The sequence below is a fragment of the Oncorhynchus tshawytscha genome, linkage group LG17 (assembly GCF_018296145.1).
Source record: "Oncorhynchus tshawytscha isolate Ot180627B linkage group LG17, Otsh_v2.0, whole genome shotgun sequence".
Classification (NCBI taxonomy): domain Eukaryota; kingdom Metazoa; phylum Chordata; class Actinopteri; order Salmoniformes; family Salmonidae; genus Oncorhynchus; species Oncorhynchus tshawytscha.
Window position 1 is genome coordinate 22,223,590 of NC_056445.1, and position 18,054 is coordinate 22,241,643.

At 42.5% G+C, this 18,054-nt stretch overlaps 1 protein-coding gene across 1 annotated transcript; it reads right to left on the bottom strand.

The window, feature by feature from the left end:
- Positions 1-10,234: 10,234 nt before the first annotated feature.
- Positions 10,235-11,671, bottom strand: LOC112234252 (amphoterin-induced protein 2-like). The gene has a single exon (XM_024402310.1). It carries the CDS (start codon positions 11,669-11,671, stop codon positions 10,235-10,237), a length of 1,437 nt encoding a protein of 478 aa, XP_024258078.1.
- Positions 11,672-18,054: the final 6,383 nt, after the last annotated feature.

The following is an 18,054-nucleotide window of genomic DNA, read 5'->3' on the forward strand; positions in this document are numbered from 1 at the left end:
ATACCCCAATGCCCCAGGGCAGTGATTGGGGACACTGCCCTGTGTAGGGTGCTGTCTTTCGGATGGGACGTTAAACAGGTGTCTCTGAGGTCATTAAAGATCCCATTGCACCTATCGTAAGAGTAGGGGTGTTAACCCCGGTGTCCTGGCTAAATTCCCAATCTGGCCCTCAAACCATCCTGGTCACCTAATAATCCCCAGTTTACAATTGGCTCAATAATCCCCCTCCTCTCCCCTGTAACTATTCCCCAGGTCGTTGCTGAAAATGAGAATGTGTTCTCAGTCAACTTACCTGGTAAAATAACGGATGAATAGAAATAAATAAATATACTCTGAACTTCTGTCTGGCCAGACAGGAGAGGTGTTAATTTTTCATTGTCAAGCACTTCATCTCACGGGATCTCACACTATCAAATGGTCACCATTCAAAATGTGACAAACCACTACAAAAACAAGTGCGAAGGTGACAATCCCCAAAATGAGATTAATGTGTATGTCTACCGGCTTCACACAACCCACTGGCCTATCGACTTCACACAACCTACTGGCCTATCGGCTTCACACAACCTACTGGCCTACCGGCTTCACACTACTTACTCGCCTACCGGCTTCATACTACTTACTGGCCTATTGGCTTCACACTACTTACTGGCATGTGATTGTCTCACAGAAATGCTACTGACACAATCATGCGACTGTTACAAGTGTGTTATTATGTACCACCAGTGTAGAGGGGAGGATTTGATGCATGTGCACCCTTCTTGATCTGCAGCAAAATAGTCACTACTTCATGAACTAGCACACCTGATTGAACTGACCAATGGCGTGTTACTTTAACTTGTTAGGGATAGGGTCTAGTTTCCTGAATTTCCGCCCGACAGACGTGCCCAAAGTGGATATTGTGGGCAGATTTGGAGAGAGTTCCTCAGTGAGATGAGGTATTCCGTTCTGGGAGTTTTTATGCTGTGTCACTGAGCAATTCAAGGCTGCCCCTCGTGAGGTGCTCGCACAAACAAGGACTTTGTGTAATGAGCATCATGCGCCTGTTGTTTTCATAAATTCAATTGCGCTAATTTAACAAACAGCACTGGAGATTGGGAGGCTTCAGTGGTGGTTGTAGTGGGTTGGCACTGGGTGAACGTAGCCCTATACTTCCATGAAGCAGTTGAAAAAGCGGACGCCTGTCTAGCGTCACAGCACCATCATGCTCTTTTTGAGAGCTGTATTCTGCTCTTTCATCCCACTCCTCCAAGTGAGGGGAGGGGGCAAGGGAAGCGACTCAGTGGGAGGTTGTTATTGTTTTCTGTGTGTTGGACTGAGTGGAGCCATGGACTGTAGATTACATGATTTTAGCTGCATCTGTGTTCAGCTCATTGTAAGGATGGGCGACCACCTGTACCCTCCATTAGCTTCCCGTCAACATTATATTTTTGGACTTGACCCCGTGACCCCCAAGCAGATCACAACAGGAGCCATTCCCCAAGCCCCTGCGCCTTTGGTTCAAAAAGCAAGCCACCAACATGTCTGGGTTTAATAATAATAAAATAAAAAAACAAAGCCAGAATCTTAGCAATTACATTCAATTCTAATTTACAAACTGTCTCTGGTAGCGAACATTCATACAAACTTTCAAGCTATTTAACGTCAGAATCTAATTCAAGGACCCCAGCAATATGTTCTACCTGGAATTCAAACCCAGTGATCTTCCCTCTGATGAACAGGTCGTATTATTTACCTCTGTGTAAATACAGGATACAGGACGGGTATTTTCTGTCCCAATGGGTTCAAAGTCATGATGTCGGGTGCAGACAAAAATGTAGGCAGTTGCCTGTTTGTCGACTTTTAAACTATAGGAGTCACACACACCTCTACATACAGTAATAACACTAAACTGACATGGCCGACAGGAACGCACAAGTGCGCACGCACACACATGCACACACACACACTCAAAAATACATACAAGTACTAGAAACCAGTTCCATTAACAGTGAGATTGTTATTAAAATGAAGAACTATCAAATACTTTGAATTTGCCTATAGTTCTTTGCTAGAATGGTGGATCTTCTCCCTTGCAAAGATCCATACCGCAAATGGTACTTAAGTATGTAGCCTTGCACAAACGTTGGCTTGTGTGAGCCAGAATGGCTAATAGAGGCAGGAGCCTATCTCCTGTTTCTGTAGTGTGAGGCATCTTGATGTAGAAGTACACCCCTGGAAGGGACGCTAGGCTATTGCAGGGCCTTACCCTCAATCTATCTCCTTAATGCTTAGTGCCAAGCAGGTCCCACTTTTACAGTCTTTAGTATAACTCGCCCGGGGATCAAACTCCCAATCGTCCTTAATTACCTTCCAGGGCAGCAGGTAGCCTAGCGGTTAAAAGTGTTAGGCCAGTAACTGAAAGGCTGCTGGTTCAAGTCCTGACTAAGTGAAAAATCTCTGCGATGTGCCCTTGAGCAAGGCACGTAACGCTAATTGCTCCTGCAAGTTGCTCTGAATAAGAGTGTCTGATAAAATGTCAATCTCAGGGCTGACACTAACCACAATGCCACAGAGTTGGTAGACAGAATGGACTCATTGTGTATCTGTCTCAATACTCAGACTGTGAAAACATTGTATGAGTATATTAGTGTTATGGACATCTTTTATGTTTCCTTTAACAACTTTGTCCAGCTGTGTTTGTCATATAGATAGCAACAGACAACATGGGTAAAAAGTTACATCGCATGGAATTACATGGAGAAACCAGAAACTACAAAAATGAGAGAACATGTTCCAAGTAGCAGGACTTTGGATGTGTGCTGATTTGGTGTTTGGCGGTAAAGTTTACAATCAATAATTTGAGACTATTTTCCTTCGGTCATGGTGAACGATTTGGGTCCTTTGATGGCAATCATTAGCAACCATGAACAAAGATTATCACAGTTACAGACTATGTCTTGTGATGCTACAACTGGCTTGCATCTCAGTAGGTACAACCTCTTCTTGGTCACAAAATTGCAATTTGTAATAGTGTTACTAATGTAGCACTGAATTGGTAAGGCATCTGACTTCTTGTAAATGCTTGTTTATGTCTCTGGCTTACAGTCGGCTACATTAATATTTGGAATGGTGACTCAAATAACCTTTTTTAACCTGATTAACAGTGCTAGGCTGGACCATTTACTGGAAGCATGCATGTCACAGGTGAGTAAAGTTGCAGGTCAGACAGCTTGTCATTCATTCTTGATTGTACAGTACAGAGTATAAAAGCTTGCTCCCATTCAAAGTAGTGTACACACATCCAACCAGGTACACAGGCGCAGAGTACAAAACAAGACCGTGGAAAATATGCTTGACATTTAGGTTGTGAGAATTAGAAAGCTACTTCTGGAGAAGAAGAAAATGGCTTCTTAGGCCTTGCTAAGCAAACGACCTTCTGAGAGAGACAGGGAACCTGTTAGAAAGGTCAAAATGCCAAGAAAATCACGTTGGGAAAAAAAAATCATGCGTTGACACAATGTGAGCCATTTTCTAAGAACGCTCATGTTCTCCAACTCAACACATTTGTCATCCTAATGATTTATATGCCTAATGAATAAACAAAATCAATGAATATTAAATGATCACTGACGTATGGGAACTATGTCACCGTCACAGCCAGCGCTTGAACTGCACATACAACACTGAGATCTACTGTAGCAAACCCCTGATTTCTACAATGTGCAGAGTGTGATAGTAGATCTAGGAAGTTTACTAGCTCCATCCAGTGGCTACTCACAACCGTTACACAGAGGGCCCTATTCTAATGAAGCTGCTGCACTGCCTGTCATGCATTATGATAATGGTCATTTAGTATCAAATCAATAAAAGTGTTTTGATGTTGAAATAAAACTGATGATTTCTTTTTTTTAAAACACATTCTCTTTCTGCACAGAATGTGGTTTAAGTGCACACAGTAAACGTCAACATACCAATTGGGATCCAACAGGGCTTTCACCCTGGTCCTGAAGAAAGGTGGTAGGATGACAACCCATTACCATCTCATCCATTTAAATTAGGAATTATAACTTGTCCTGAAATCTATTTGATTTTACCTTCTGGCCTGGACTGAATGGACTTGAAATAGAATACTCTTCAATTTTGTATGAGCACTTTCATAAAGTTTGTATACAAATATATTTACAGTACATATGGTATGATATTGCCATTACCCAATTGCTATTCATTATTACCCAATAATAGCAGTAACTCAAACCCTAATGTTGTTGTGGTTTGTAGTCTACTGTTTAGCGTGCTTGTAGCGTTTATATGTTCCAAGGAATAAGCCGAACGGTACATCTCTGTCAGAACATGTGGCACCCTCAGTCAAAGCACGAGGGCGCCACTTCTCTACGGATGCCACCAATAGGTTTAAAGTACCAGAAAATACCCAACGTTACCACATTATTTCCTATCAAATACCAGGTAAATACCAGTCAAAACAGCAGTGGTGGATAAAGTACCCAATTGTCATACCTGAGTAAAAGTCAAGATACCTTAATAGAAATGACTTACGTAAAAGTGAAAGTCACCCAGTACAATACTACTTGAGTAAAAGTCTAAAAGTATTTGGTTTTAAACTATACTTAGGTATCAAAAGCAAATATAATTGCTAAAATATACTTAAGTATCATAAGTAAAAGTATTAATAATGTCAAAATCATTATATTAAGCAAACCAGACTGCACCATTTATTTTTATTTTTATGTACTTACTGATAGCCAGGGGCACACTTCAACACTTAGACATAATTTACAAACAAAGCATGTGTGTTTTAGTGAGTCCGCCAGAGGCAGAAGGATGACCAGGGATGTTCTCTTGATAAGTGCGTGAATTGGACCATTTTCCTGTTCTGCTAAACATTCAAAATGTAACAAGTACGTTTGGGTTTCAGGGAAAATGTATTAAGTAAAAAGTGAAAGTAGTCAAAAATATAAATAGTAAAGTACAGATACCCCCAAAAACTACTAAAGTAGAACTTTACACCACTGCAAAACAGTACTGATCATTTTATTGTGCTACAGATAAAATATGCCTACTCTACACATACAGAAGGTAGAATCATTGAGATATGATGCACTCATTACTCAAGCGCTAATAATTCATTGATATCAACAGGAAATGTGTCGTTTCATATTTGCATATCTCAAGTTGGGATTGAATAGTACACTAAATAGTGTGACATGACAGAGTTACACAGGAGTGTAAAACCTTCCCAGTATGAACAAAACAGAGAGGGAGAGAGCAAACCACCCACAGCGCATACACTGGTTGAATCAACGTTGTTTCAACGTTGTTTCCACATAATTTCTATGAAATTTGGTTGAACCAATGTGGAATAGACGTTGAATTGATGTAAAGGACAAACTTTCATGTAGTAAACATCAAGAAAACCCAGTTCTGTCAAGGGGAGCTCAGGTAGGTCACATCACAGACATGCATTAGCTGAAAAGAGAGAAAGAGGGAGTGTTCTATGATATGGAATGTACTGGATATATGGAAGTGTTTTCGATTCACTCTATTGTAGTGCTTTAATAGAATGTAAATTTAATGGTAGCTATTTTCAGGGGCGCAACTTTGGTTTTAGAAGTGGGGGGACATACCTTTTTTATCCAGTCGGACAAACACTCCAAACAGCCTACCCGACCGCTCGCAGGTGTCCGCATCTTCCTAAAGCACACCGTTGCCTCGTTTTGTATCACATTTCAATTATAAAATTGGGGGGGGGACAAAAATGACATTTCAGAATGTGGGGGAAACATGTCCCCCCCCTCCTGTCCCCAGTGAAAGTTGCGCCCCTGGATATTTTGAATGATAAAACATTTAATTGCCTTGAAATGAAATGTAGGTATTCTGGAATAACTACCTTCTCTGTTATAAGGATCGTGATGCATTTGGGCTCCAGATCCACTAAGACTCAAGTAAGCTTTATGCAGAAACAGCACTATGAAGTTATTTTCAGTTTATGTGAATGGAAATTGCATCACTTGTAATTCTCAGAAATCCACCCCTAATATATTTAGATGACATCAGTGTTTTCCCAGGAAGATTGCATCAAATGGGCTTCCAACAACTATTTAAATGATTGAATTATTTTTTATTTAACCTTTACTTAACTAGGCAAGTCAGTTAATTAAGAGCAAATTCGTACATTTACAATGATGGCTCCCGAATGGCGAAGCGGTCTAAGGCACTGCAACTCAGTGCTGGAGGCGTCACTACAGACCATGGTTTGATTCCAGGCTGTATCACAACTGGCCGTGATTGGGAGTCCTATAGGGCGGTGCACAATTGGCCCAGCCTCGTCCGGGTTAGGGTTTGCCCGGGGTAGGCTGTCATTGTAAATAAGCATTAGTTTCTTAACTGGCTTGCCTACTTAAATAAAGGTTAAATAAAATCTAAATTAAAAAATAAAACCCTGGTCTAACCTGGATGACGCTGGGCCAATTGCGTGCCACCCTATGGGACTCCTGATTACATCCTGTAGTGACGCCTCTAGCACTGCGATGCAGTGCCTTAGGCTGCTGAGCCACGCGGGAGGCCATTCATACTGAATATTTCTGTTTTCTATCATTTACCCCAAGCACATGAAGTGTCAGTGACTCAATGCGTCAGTTTTACATTTTCTGTTCACTTACTTATGGTGACAAAGCTAGTAACCGGAAGGTTGCAAGTTCAAACCCCCGAGCTGACAATGTACAAATATGTCGTTCTGCCCCTGAACAGGCAGTTAACCCACTGTTCCTAGGCCGTCATTGAAAATAAGAATTTGTTCTTAACTGACTTGCCTAGTTAAATAAAGGTAAAAAATTAAATAAATATACACTACACTGCTAATGTTGAGAACCTTAACATTGGACTGACTGAGGGAAAAGTTGGTTTCAACAGTTACATGTATTGCTTAGTTATTACATATTAACACTTACAATCACCTGTCAACATGCCAATTTAAGACACATGTACGTGTTGTAACCTGTGTATGTATTTAACACAACTAGGGATCAGTTACTGTAGCTACTAGCTGGAGGTGACAAAATACCCAGGACATGACTAAAGGGGAGGACTGAGTCTTGGGAAATTGTAGTTTTACGTTCCATTTTACAAACATTCTATACCAAATGAAATACAATGAGTAGACTGAAAGCAGCTCCAAGTCCCTCGTTGTTTACAGATCCCATGAAACCGGATAGGTGTAAACAATATGGCAGAAGCTCCCCAAAGTCCATTGAAAAGGCTAGATGGTGCCATCACCATTATTGCTTACATTTATACGGCTCCTTCAGATCTGTTAACACAGAAGGGATGGGGGCTAGGGGTTCAGGTCAAACATACATACAACTTTTATGAGGGCCCGATTACACAATTGAGTTAGAGTTGTTTGCACTAGACAACACAGCCTTAAACGGTCACAGATTTTAGTCCATCAGATTCCTTTTTCAGATACTTCAAATCACTAGGTTCCATCCTGATACTACATGTCTGTACAAGTCACATTTAGCTGTGGTATTACATTATACTGTGATCACGTAATACTCACAACACAGTTTGTAAAAAAAACAACAACCATAAAAACATTGAACTCTGGCCTTTGTCTATAAACATGTAGGTTTGGTACAGTGACCATTCAATTTGACATGCTAAGTCACATCTGGAAGCCAGTTACCTTGTCGTCGGTGGGAATGGGAACCTACTGTAGTTAAATATGTCCCCTAGAGAACTGTCAGTGGGGGTGGGAGTGGGAACCTACTGTAGTTAAATATGTCCCCTAGAGAACTGTCAGTGGGGGTGGGAGTGGGAACCTACTGTAGTTAAATATGTCCCCTAAAGAACTGTCAGTGGGGGTGGGAGTGGGAACCTACTGTAGTTAAATATGTCCCCTAGAGAACTGTCAGTGGGGGTGGGAGTGGGAACCTACTGTAGTTAAATATGTCCCCTAGAGAACTGTCAGTGGGGGTGGGAGTGGGAACCTACTGTAGTTAAATATGTCCCCTAGAGAACTGTCAGTGGGGGTGGGAGTGGGAACCTACTGTAGTTAAATATGTCCCCTAAAGAACTGTCAGTGGGGGTGGGAGTGGGAACCTACTGTAGTTAAATATGTCCCCTAGAGAACTGTCAGTGGGGGTGGGAGTGGGAACCTACTGTAGTTAAATATGTCCCCTAGAGAACTGTCAGTGAGGGTGGGAGTGGGAACCTACTGTAGTTAAATATGTCCCCTAGAGAACTGTCAGTGAGGGTGGGAGTGGGAACCTACTGTAGTTAAATATGTCCCCTAAAGAACTGTCAGTGGGGGTGGGAGTGGGAACCTACTGTAGTTAAATATGTCCCCTAAAGAACTGTCAGTGGGGGTGGGAGTGGGAACCTACTGTAGTTAAATATGTCCCCTAGAGAACTGTCAGTGAGGGTGGGAGTGGGAACCTACTGTAGTTAAATATGTCCCCTAGAGAACTGTCAGTGGGGGTGGGAGTGGGAACCTACTGTAGTTAAATATGTCCCCTAGAGAACTGTCAATGGGGGTGGGAGTGGGAACCTACTGTAGTTAAATATGTCCCCTAGAGAACTGTCAGTGAGGGTGGGAGTGGGAACCTACTGTAGTTAAATATGTCCCCTAGAGAACTGTCAGTGAGGGTGGGAGTGGGAATCTACTGTAGTTAAATATGTCCCCTAGAGAACTGTCAGTGAGGGTGGGAGTGGGAATCTACTGTAGTTAAAGATGTCCCCTGGAGAACTGTCAGTGAGGGTGGGAGTGGGAATCTACTGTAGTTAAAGATGTCCCCTAGAGAACTGTCAGTGGGGGTGGGAGTGGGAACCTACTGTAGTTAAATATGTCCCCTAGAGAACTGTCAGTGGGGGTGGGAGTGGGAACCTATTGTAGTTAAATATGTCCCCTAGAGAACTGTCATTGGGGGTGGGAGTGGGAACCTACTGTAGTTAAATATGTCCCCTAGAGAACTGTCAGTGAGGGTGGGAGTGGGAACCTACTGTAGTTAAATATGTCCCCTAGAGAACTGTCAGTGGGGGTGGGAGTGGGAACCTACTGTAGTTAAATATGTCCCCTAGAGAACTGTCAGTGAGGGTGGGAGTGGGAAACTACTGGTGTTAAATATGTCCCCTAGAGAACTGTCAGTGAGGGTGGGAGTGGGAACCTACTGTAGTTAAATATGTCCCCTAGAGAACTGTCAGTGAGGGTGGGAGTGGGAAACTACTGGTGTTAAATATGTCCCCTAGAGAACTGTCAGTGAGGGGGGGGGGATCTTGGCAATCAATTCCTGTCCACTCCATCACCTCAAAGGACGTGAACACGCTTTTTAAAGCCTTATTCCATTACAGCCTAACGCTAAGAGAAAATGACGTGTTTTCTTTCGAAAAATGGTGTCTGCAAGATATAGCAGGTTTCTTGCACTGTTTCGAGATCATTGATGGATAAAAAAGCCTACTCATCTGAAATGCATATATACTTAAATGAACATACAACATCAAAACAATGAAATGTAGGTCTTCTAAATGAATGTCAATATCCAAGTTAGTTCAATATATTAATACCAGCAGTAACATATCAGTCCCTTTCTTACCTTGAAAAACTCTATTCACAGTCACACCTGCAAAAATAACCGAGAACAACAATAGTATATAGGTCATGGGAGGCTTGGGGCTAGAGCTGGCTAGTCCCCAGACACTGATCAGGGTCGACTTTGGCATCTTTGTCTGAATGCATCCATTCCACCCGCATATAATACATTAAGAATACATGTACAGTCAGTGTTCGCCTTGTTATGATCATTCATAGTAGCGCACGACACCTTATGACAGACTAGGAGACTGCAAGTAAGCATTTGGATGGACAGTGTATACCATGTGCATCCTGTAATAACATTATAGATCCATGAATGCCTACATAAAGCATTTCACACAGGTGTTTCACAGAATGTATTTTGTTTGGAACTATTTCTTTATCTGCAAGTTCATATGTATAAAACTTTGACATAAAGAAACCAACTACTGTTTCCATATCTGTCCACACAGTAGATCTAACATTAAAAAGCAGTCTGATCACTGTTGTGAAATAACAGGTGTTAAAACTACTTTCATGTATGGATTCTCAATGCGAGGTTTCAATATTTGGCATTTTGAGAACCATGTTACAAACAGTCCATTTTGCATGGTGTAGTCTAGTCCAGTGAAAGCCTGGTGGGGCTTGAAGGACACACCCTGAATGCTACGCAACGTGTTCTTCGAGGACCTGCTCCAAGGCCCTGCTTCCATTCTTCAAAATGCCCTCTGTGGCTGCAGCGTCCATTACTGGGTGGTTGGCGCTGCATTTGTGGGGGTGCTCGTCCCCCGTTTCGAGGAAGGCCACCCTCTTTCCACCGGTGACCCTTCTGTCTGCGAGCTCCACCTCTCTGGGGTCTGCACAGAGGAGCATGGCTCGCCCGCCGCACCCACCAACGCCCCCGGCCTTTCCACCATGGCAACGGCAGGGAGTGAGGTACAGGTAGAGGAGCACCAGGACGATGCTGACCACACAGGACGCCAGCGTGGTAAATGCCGTGTTAAAATGCTCCCCGCCGCTGCTACGTTCCTCCCCACTCTTGCCCAGTCCGCTGGGGTTACCTACGGAGACGGTGACCTCCAAAGTCTCGTTGGAGCTCCGGTGTCGCCCGCGGACTGCCACGCATGAGTAAGTCCCTGAATCCTCCCGGAGAGCCCCTCGGATCTCCAGGGTACCGTTGGTGAGGACCGTGAGGCGGCTGCTCTGACCGTCTGTTACGCCCAGTGCCGGGGATCCATCGCCCGGGGTCACCCAGAACACCATCAACCCTTCCCGGAGGGGGAGAGAAACGCCAGGGCACGGCACCATGAGCCAATCGCCAGGCTCTGCCTGGTAAGACACTTCTACAGTTCCATGGAACCCAACCTGAGGGCTAGCAGAACAATTTAGCCACTCCTCCTGACCCAGGCTGCATGGATACTCCTCCCTGAAGTCTAGTAGGGGACGGTACTGCCTCCTCTCCCAGTACTCCAGCATGGCACGCAGGGCACAGTCGCACACCAACGGGTTCCCCTGCAAATAGATGCCACCCTGCTGCCAGGTGGCCAGAGAGAGTAGGCTCTGCACGGGCACCTGCCTCACCATGTTCATCGACAAATCCAGGAAACGCAGACATGGCAAAGCCCCATCTCGCTGGTAGAGCTCCAGGGGGAAGGCAGCCAGTCTGTTCCCGCCCAGATACAGCCTTTCCAGGCTGCTCAGCCCGTGGAAGGCTCCCGCCATGGTCTGACTGATGCGGTTTCCAAACAGAAGCAGCACTTCCAGTTCCCCGAGCCCATGGAAGGCAGATGCGTTGAGCCGAGACAGCCCATTGGACGAGAGGTCCAGGTGGCGAAGGTGAGGGGTGGGGGCGAAGGTGTCCGGTGCCAGATGGGTAATGGCGTTTTGACTGAGGACCAGCGTGGTCAGCCTGTCCAGACACCGGTCTGGCCAATCCAAAAGCAGAGCAGATAGGACATTGTGACTGAGGTCCAATCGGGTGACATAGCCAGGGAGGTCAGGGGGAACGGTTGACAGATTGCGACCACTGCAGGAGACGATGTCGCTGGCACACAGGCAGGGTGGTGGGCAGGCGGCCGTGAACATCATACGGGACAGACACATGGACAGGAGGAATGCCAAGGTAACCCTAAAGCCATGTAAGTGCCCGTCAATGGACACACACAGCGGTTGTGGCACAACGGGATACATTCTACTGTTTGAGGGCTGAGTCTCAGCTTGTTGGTGAAGAAGTTGCAAACATCTTATGAGCCCCATTCAAAAAGAGCTGTGAGAGCGAGAGAGAGCGAGAGACACACAGAGAGGGAGAGATGGGTATTTTTAATTTTTTTATTTTATTTTACCTTTATTTTACCTTTATTTAACCAGGCAAGTCAGTTAAGAACAAATTCTTATTTTAGCATCCGATAATGTCATATGACAGTGATGAACTTGTTTTCTTTGCAAAATAACCTTAATGCTAGAGTCCTTAATTAAAACAATAAAACGCAGCCATCCCACCTCTGTTTTGGTAAAAAACTGAGGGATGGAGATGGAGAAATGTAACCACTCTCAAATTCATAGACAGAGCTGTGGATGTAAGGACTGATGATCCATTATATCAGAATTATAGTTTTAACCACGTTTTGAGGCTTTACAGTGTTTGTTTACATTGTTTACAAACATTGGAGTAAAATATGCTTACATTTTGGGTTCTGATGGGGTTATACAGTTGAACTAAACTCATGAGGGATTCGCTATTAAATTTGATAACCATCTGGTTTATGCTCGTTTAGAAGGCAATTTACAGTGGAATTAGCTCGAACCATCATGTAGTTTGTACTAGTGAAACTGTTATTTTACCAGCTGAAAATTAGGCTATAAGGGAATAGATTGAGTCTCATAGAAAATACTCCCAGAGAGCTGCAGAACAAAAGGAAAGGTCCAAGCAATAGAAAGTTTAACATAACCACTTACATTTCCAAACGATGAAGAGCCTCACAATAATACGACATCGTTTCTTCGTATTGTGACCAAAACCAATGAACGTATTTCGCTCTCAGGAACTGTTTTCATCTCATACAAGATGCCTAGGCTATATTCCGTTATAAAAAAAAATGGAACCAATACTTCATACAATAAAATACACTTTCTAGTGTATTGTCATCTCCAAACAGACTCCAAAAGCGTCCAAATGAAAGCAGGGCTTGCGGTTGCTCACAAAATAAATATGGCACATCAATAGTAGGCTAAGGCTATTAAACCACTTAGGCCACTTGTTTCCTCGCGTCTCCGACAAATTAAACCGTTGCTTGGATGCCACGGTGTGTCTGGGTAGGTTACGTTATTGCGCAGCATCAGTTGGTCTACAGCCCTGAATTGATTTATATATATATATACAACGTGTGTAAACACAGAATGAGCAAATAAACATGTTTCATTTACAAATAACAACAATGGATACTGTCGGCTGATAGATGGACCTATTATTGATAATCAGGCTGCAACAATTGCATTATAATATTGGCATTAGCGTTATTGGCTGAAATGTATAAACATATAAACGCCACATGTAAAGTGTTGGTTACATTTTTCATGAGCTGAAATAAAAGATCCCAAACATGTTCCATAATGTACAAAAAGTTTATTTCTTTCAAATTTTGCACACCAATTTGTTTACATCCCTGAAAGTGAGCCTTTCTCATTTGCCAAGATAATCCATCCAACTGACAGGTGTGGCATATCAAGAAGCTGATTAAACAGCATGATCATTAAACAGGTGCACCTTGTGCTGGGGACAGTAAAAGGCCACTAAAATGTTTTGTCACACAACACAATGTCACAGATGTCTCAAGTTGAGGGAGCATGCAATTGGCATGCTGACTGTAGGAATGTCCAACAGAGCTGTTGCCAGAGAATTGGATGTTCATTTCTCTACCATAAGACGGCGCCATTATTTTAGAGAATTTGGCAGTACATCCAACCGGCCTCACAACTGCAGACCATGTGTAACCACGCCACTTACACATCCAGCTTCTTCACCTGTAGGATTGTCTGAGGGGAGGGGATGAGTGCTGAGGAGTTTTTCTGTCTGTAATTATAGGGGGCTACTACTACCATATTTACAATTTTTGTTGCTAAAGGCTCATCAAATGTAATTTGTAATATACAAGTCTAATCAAGAAATGTAGGCTATGAAAGCAAAGAGATCATTACTGATATTGATCAAATCCATAATCAGTAAGTGCAATCAAAGGTTTTTTCTTGAATTATGTAGGCTACATCCCACTGGGCACAGACGTCAGTTCAACATCTAGTTTTGATTTATATTTGGTTGAGTTGTCAACTAAAGTGAATTCAACAACAACAACAAATTCACCGTGTCATTGGATTTAGGTTAAAAGTTGGCTGAAAACCCCCCGATATTCCCTTATGTTGATGACTTTTGGAAAATCCAATCAGTATTCCACTCAACCAGTTTTTGCCCAGTGGGATGTTTCTTTGGCCAAACATGTTATTGCATGTTGTTCATTGAAAGGATCCTGTGTTGACACAATTAGGTGGCCTATCCCATATCTCTCAAGTCTCCACTTTTTAAACCTTTGTTTAACTAGGCAAGTCAGTTAAGAACAAATTCTTATTTACAATGACAGCCTGGGAACAGTGGGTTAACTACCTTGTTCAGGGGCAAAACGACAGATTTTTACCTTGTCAGCTCAGGGATTCGATTTAGCAACCTTTTGATTACTTGCCAAACTCTCTTAACCACTAGGCTACCTGCCGCCCCACTTAAAGGGCCAATCCTCTGTTGAAACAACAACAAAGCGTCAACCCTGCCTCTGTTTTGGTAAAAAGCCAAGGGTTGAGCCTGGAGAAATTTAAACATTCAAATTCATAGACAGACGACTGACCATACGTTACATCAAAGGTGTTGTTTTAACCATTAATACCATGTTTTAACTATGTTTTGAGGCTATACAGTGTTGAGGCAATACATTTACAATGTTTACAATCATTGTAGTAAAACCAGCTTATATTTTGGGTTCAGATGGGGTGTGACAGTTGAACTGAGCTCATGAGGCACTAAGTTATATTCTTCAAGAATGTGTATATATAATTCATTTATGAGTCCAAAAATGGATGCAGCAACTGCAGTTTGCCCCTCGTTCTACCCCTGAGCAAGGCAGTTAACCCAGTGTTCCTGGGCGACGATGACGTGGATGTCGATTAAGGCAGCTCCCCGCACCTCTCTGATTCAGAGGTTGGACTAAATGCGGAAGGCACATTTCAGTTGAATGCATTCAGTTGTACAACTGACTAGGTATCCCACCTTTCCCTTCAAATCATACGAAGACAGTGGCCTATTTCAATCGGAATAGAGAGTAGCATGGTTATGGAAATCAGCATATGTCTTCTACCACAGTCTTTAGTGGAGAAGAATTTCAACAGACATCCACTGTAACAAACTGGTGCATTGAACTGTATTTGGCACCTGAAAATGGAACAATAGATTGATTGTATAATAACATAATTACAGGCCTACAGTATATATTAATACCAAATAATCAACACTTGTCTACTTTGGATAAAACATAATATATTTCATAACTGAATATGAAGTACTCTTACTGTCACAACAAAGGACATACTGTATGCCATGTCTATTGAACAGCAGTTATTAGGCCTATCTGGCAACGTTTCAAGTCTTTTGGGACAATCTAAAGACCATGGAGCTTTAAATTCAGCCCATACCCCTGACTCATGTGCCTCATTTCCTGTGACTGTGTGCTTCGAAAAGGTCCTGCTGACATGACCAATGCCTGGTGGTGTTATATTGATGTTATATGCCTCCCACGGGGTAGTATTACCCACATATCCTATTAGGAATAACATTATATTAACAAATTCAGTGCATGGTATAAATCTAACTTTGAAGGGTTTGATCAGCATAACCAATATGAAACACCTCACCCACCTAACAGCTTTTAGCATTGAATATAAAATATCTGATTAGGTAGAATGATACAACCCATCCTACACAGATTCCCTCCCTAAATATGACATGCTGTGCAGTGGTGTAGTGGTTCCTGGAGAAGTAGATATACTCTGTGAAAGAAAAAGAAATCCAAATGGCCCACCCGGCAACGGAAAGGCACCCTGTGTGAAAACTTCTATGAGAAACAGTGACATACACTCTGAATGACCTAAAATTATTAAAAAATAAAAAATAATTGGAGGTTCTAAGTCACATTTGTCAAACTCATTCCATGTAGGGCTGAGTGTCTGTGGGTTTTCGCTCCACCCTTGTACTTGATTGATTAATTAAGGTCACTAATTATAATAGTAAGGAACTTCCCTCACCTGGTTGTCTAGGTCTTAATTGAAAGGAAAAAACTAAAACCTGCAGACACTTGGCCCTCCTTGGAATGAGTTTGAACCTCCTCTTCTAAGTCCACAACAACAATGCTTAAACCACATCAGGAGACCACCTTTGAGGTCTGATTTTTGATTGTAGTTACCCTTTTATTCAAGTGTGCAAGAACATAGCACTGTTGTTTGGTTAGCGGTGCTTCTATAGCACATGAGATGGAGTTTTCAAAACAAATGGCCACTGGATTGATGCAAATACTCATGATATCATTCAGACAGGTAGGCTACTTTGTAGCCGGTTAACATTTAATTGAGAAGGTTTTGGGAAAGCCTTTCCATATACCAGAAGGTGTTTAGTCCCATCAATTGGTGGCATTTACTTTATAAAGACTTCCTCATATGCATACTCCTGTTCTATTGGTTTTCTTTAAACTTTCTTTCATTGTCTTGCCACCAAAGGCATAATCCTAGTCATATTAGCAACCCATGATGTTGCATCTTTAGATCTCCTCTCTTTTAAAATGTCTTACGGATATTTAGATCTCTGTCCATGAAACTGCTCGCATGTGCGGTGGGCATTTCAGAACAATGTTTTCCCGCAAATTGCATTTTGGAACATTTGCGAGTAGGCCTCTGCGGACTGCTCTGTAGCCTCTGCGGACTCCCCAACAACCAGATGTTCAGTTTTGAGGGAAATAGAGCCTGGGATGCGACTTTTGGATGTTAACAAGGTGATGCTGCAGAAGAGAACCTCTCCCAACAGATTTTTTCCTTCTCGTCAAGACCAGTATCTAGGGGATCTAGTTTCAGGCATTTATTTTACGCCTGCTACATTAGGTTAAACTCCGTGTGCACATTGGTGCTCTTAAAATGTGAAGAAATAACAGTTTATCAACATTTTAAGATAAAATGGTCTGTTCCATCAGCCTTATTAATTTATACAGCGTACACTGTACCTCCACTACACTAGTCCTACTTTGATATGCATCGTGGGGATTCAAAAGTGAGTATACGTAATGCCCACTGAAAAATAAGTGGGTATACGGGGTATACCCTCCACTACACCACTGACTGTAGGTTGATTTTTACCGTAACAGCCAAGACAAAATCTCCCTATGTGAAGTTATATCATATAGCTTTGTTTAATCCATCACATAGCCTTTAAATGCCAATTAACTTTGTAGCTTTCATTGCTTTCCATAATGATTGTCTTAACTTTTCAGAGGTTTTGGACAATGTTACAAAGTGTTAAGGGTGAACTCCTTGCCCGCTGTAAACTTGAATGCAGCCTACATCCAAATTGCTGCTAGCTTGCCGGGCAATCAGATCAGATATTAATTTAGATCAATAGCAAAACAGGTCCTACTATATAGGTAAACTGGGAGACACATTTTCTGAAAGCAGGCCTCCATTTTGGATAAAGACAAGTTTAGTCACGACACCCATTGCATGTGCACCGGCGCACCTGACACCATTGTAGTGTCACAAGTGATGCTTTAGGAAGCAGTGACAATAGTACCTGATAAAACTACAGAGCAGCTTGAGTCCATTTAATTCCCGCACCCAAAGTGAAGTCAATTCCATTAGCCATATGGGAATTGAATGGGAGGCCTACAGGGTAATCCAGACTTGCTCTATAATCACTATGCACTTGTAATTATGAGCTTCCCATCCCGGACACCATGACAGACACACTCTGCCTTAGGGACGGTTGTCATGGAAATCATCATCAAAGGGGATGGTCTCGAGAGCTCTGCAAAATGTCCAACCACCACGACACATCGAGGATTGAATGACAGAAATGGGATGGTTTACCTCAGACACCTGCTGCATTTACAGTCTGGTCACACCGAGGGGCGTCTCGATGATCTGAACCTGTATATATATATATAACCTGTATAACCTGTATATAACCTGTATATATTATCTTTTGTCAGATATAACAGCTTTTTGGAAGCCTTGTTATTTCAGATGAAGTTTTATCTTCTGTTTTTCAAAACGTTGGTGATGCTGACTGTACAAATATGATTGAATTTCAGGGAAATACTCATTTTTGACTGGACAGGACCTGATTCAAGAAATCTGTTTCTGAGTTGCCCAAAGAAAAATAATTATTGCTGCCAAGCGGCATTCAGCGT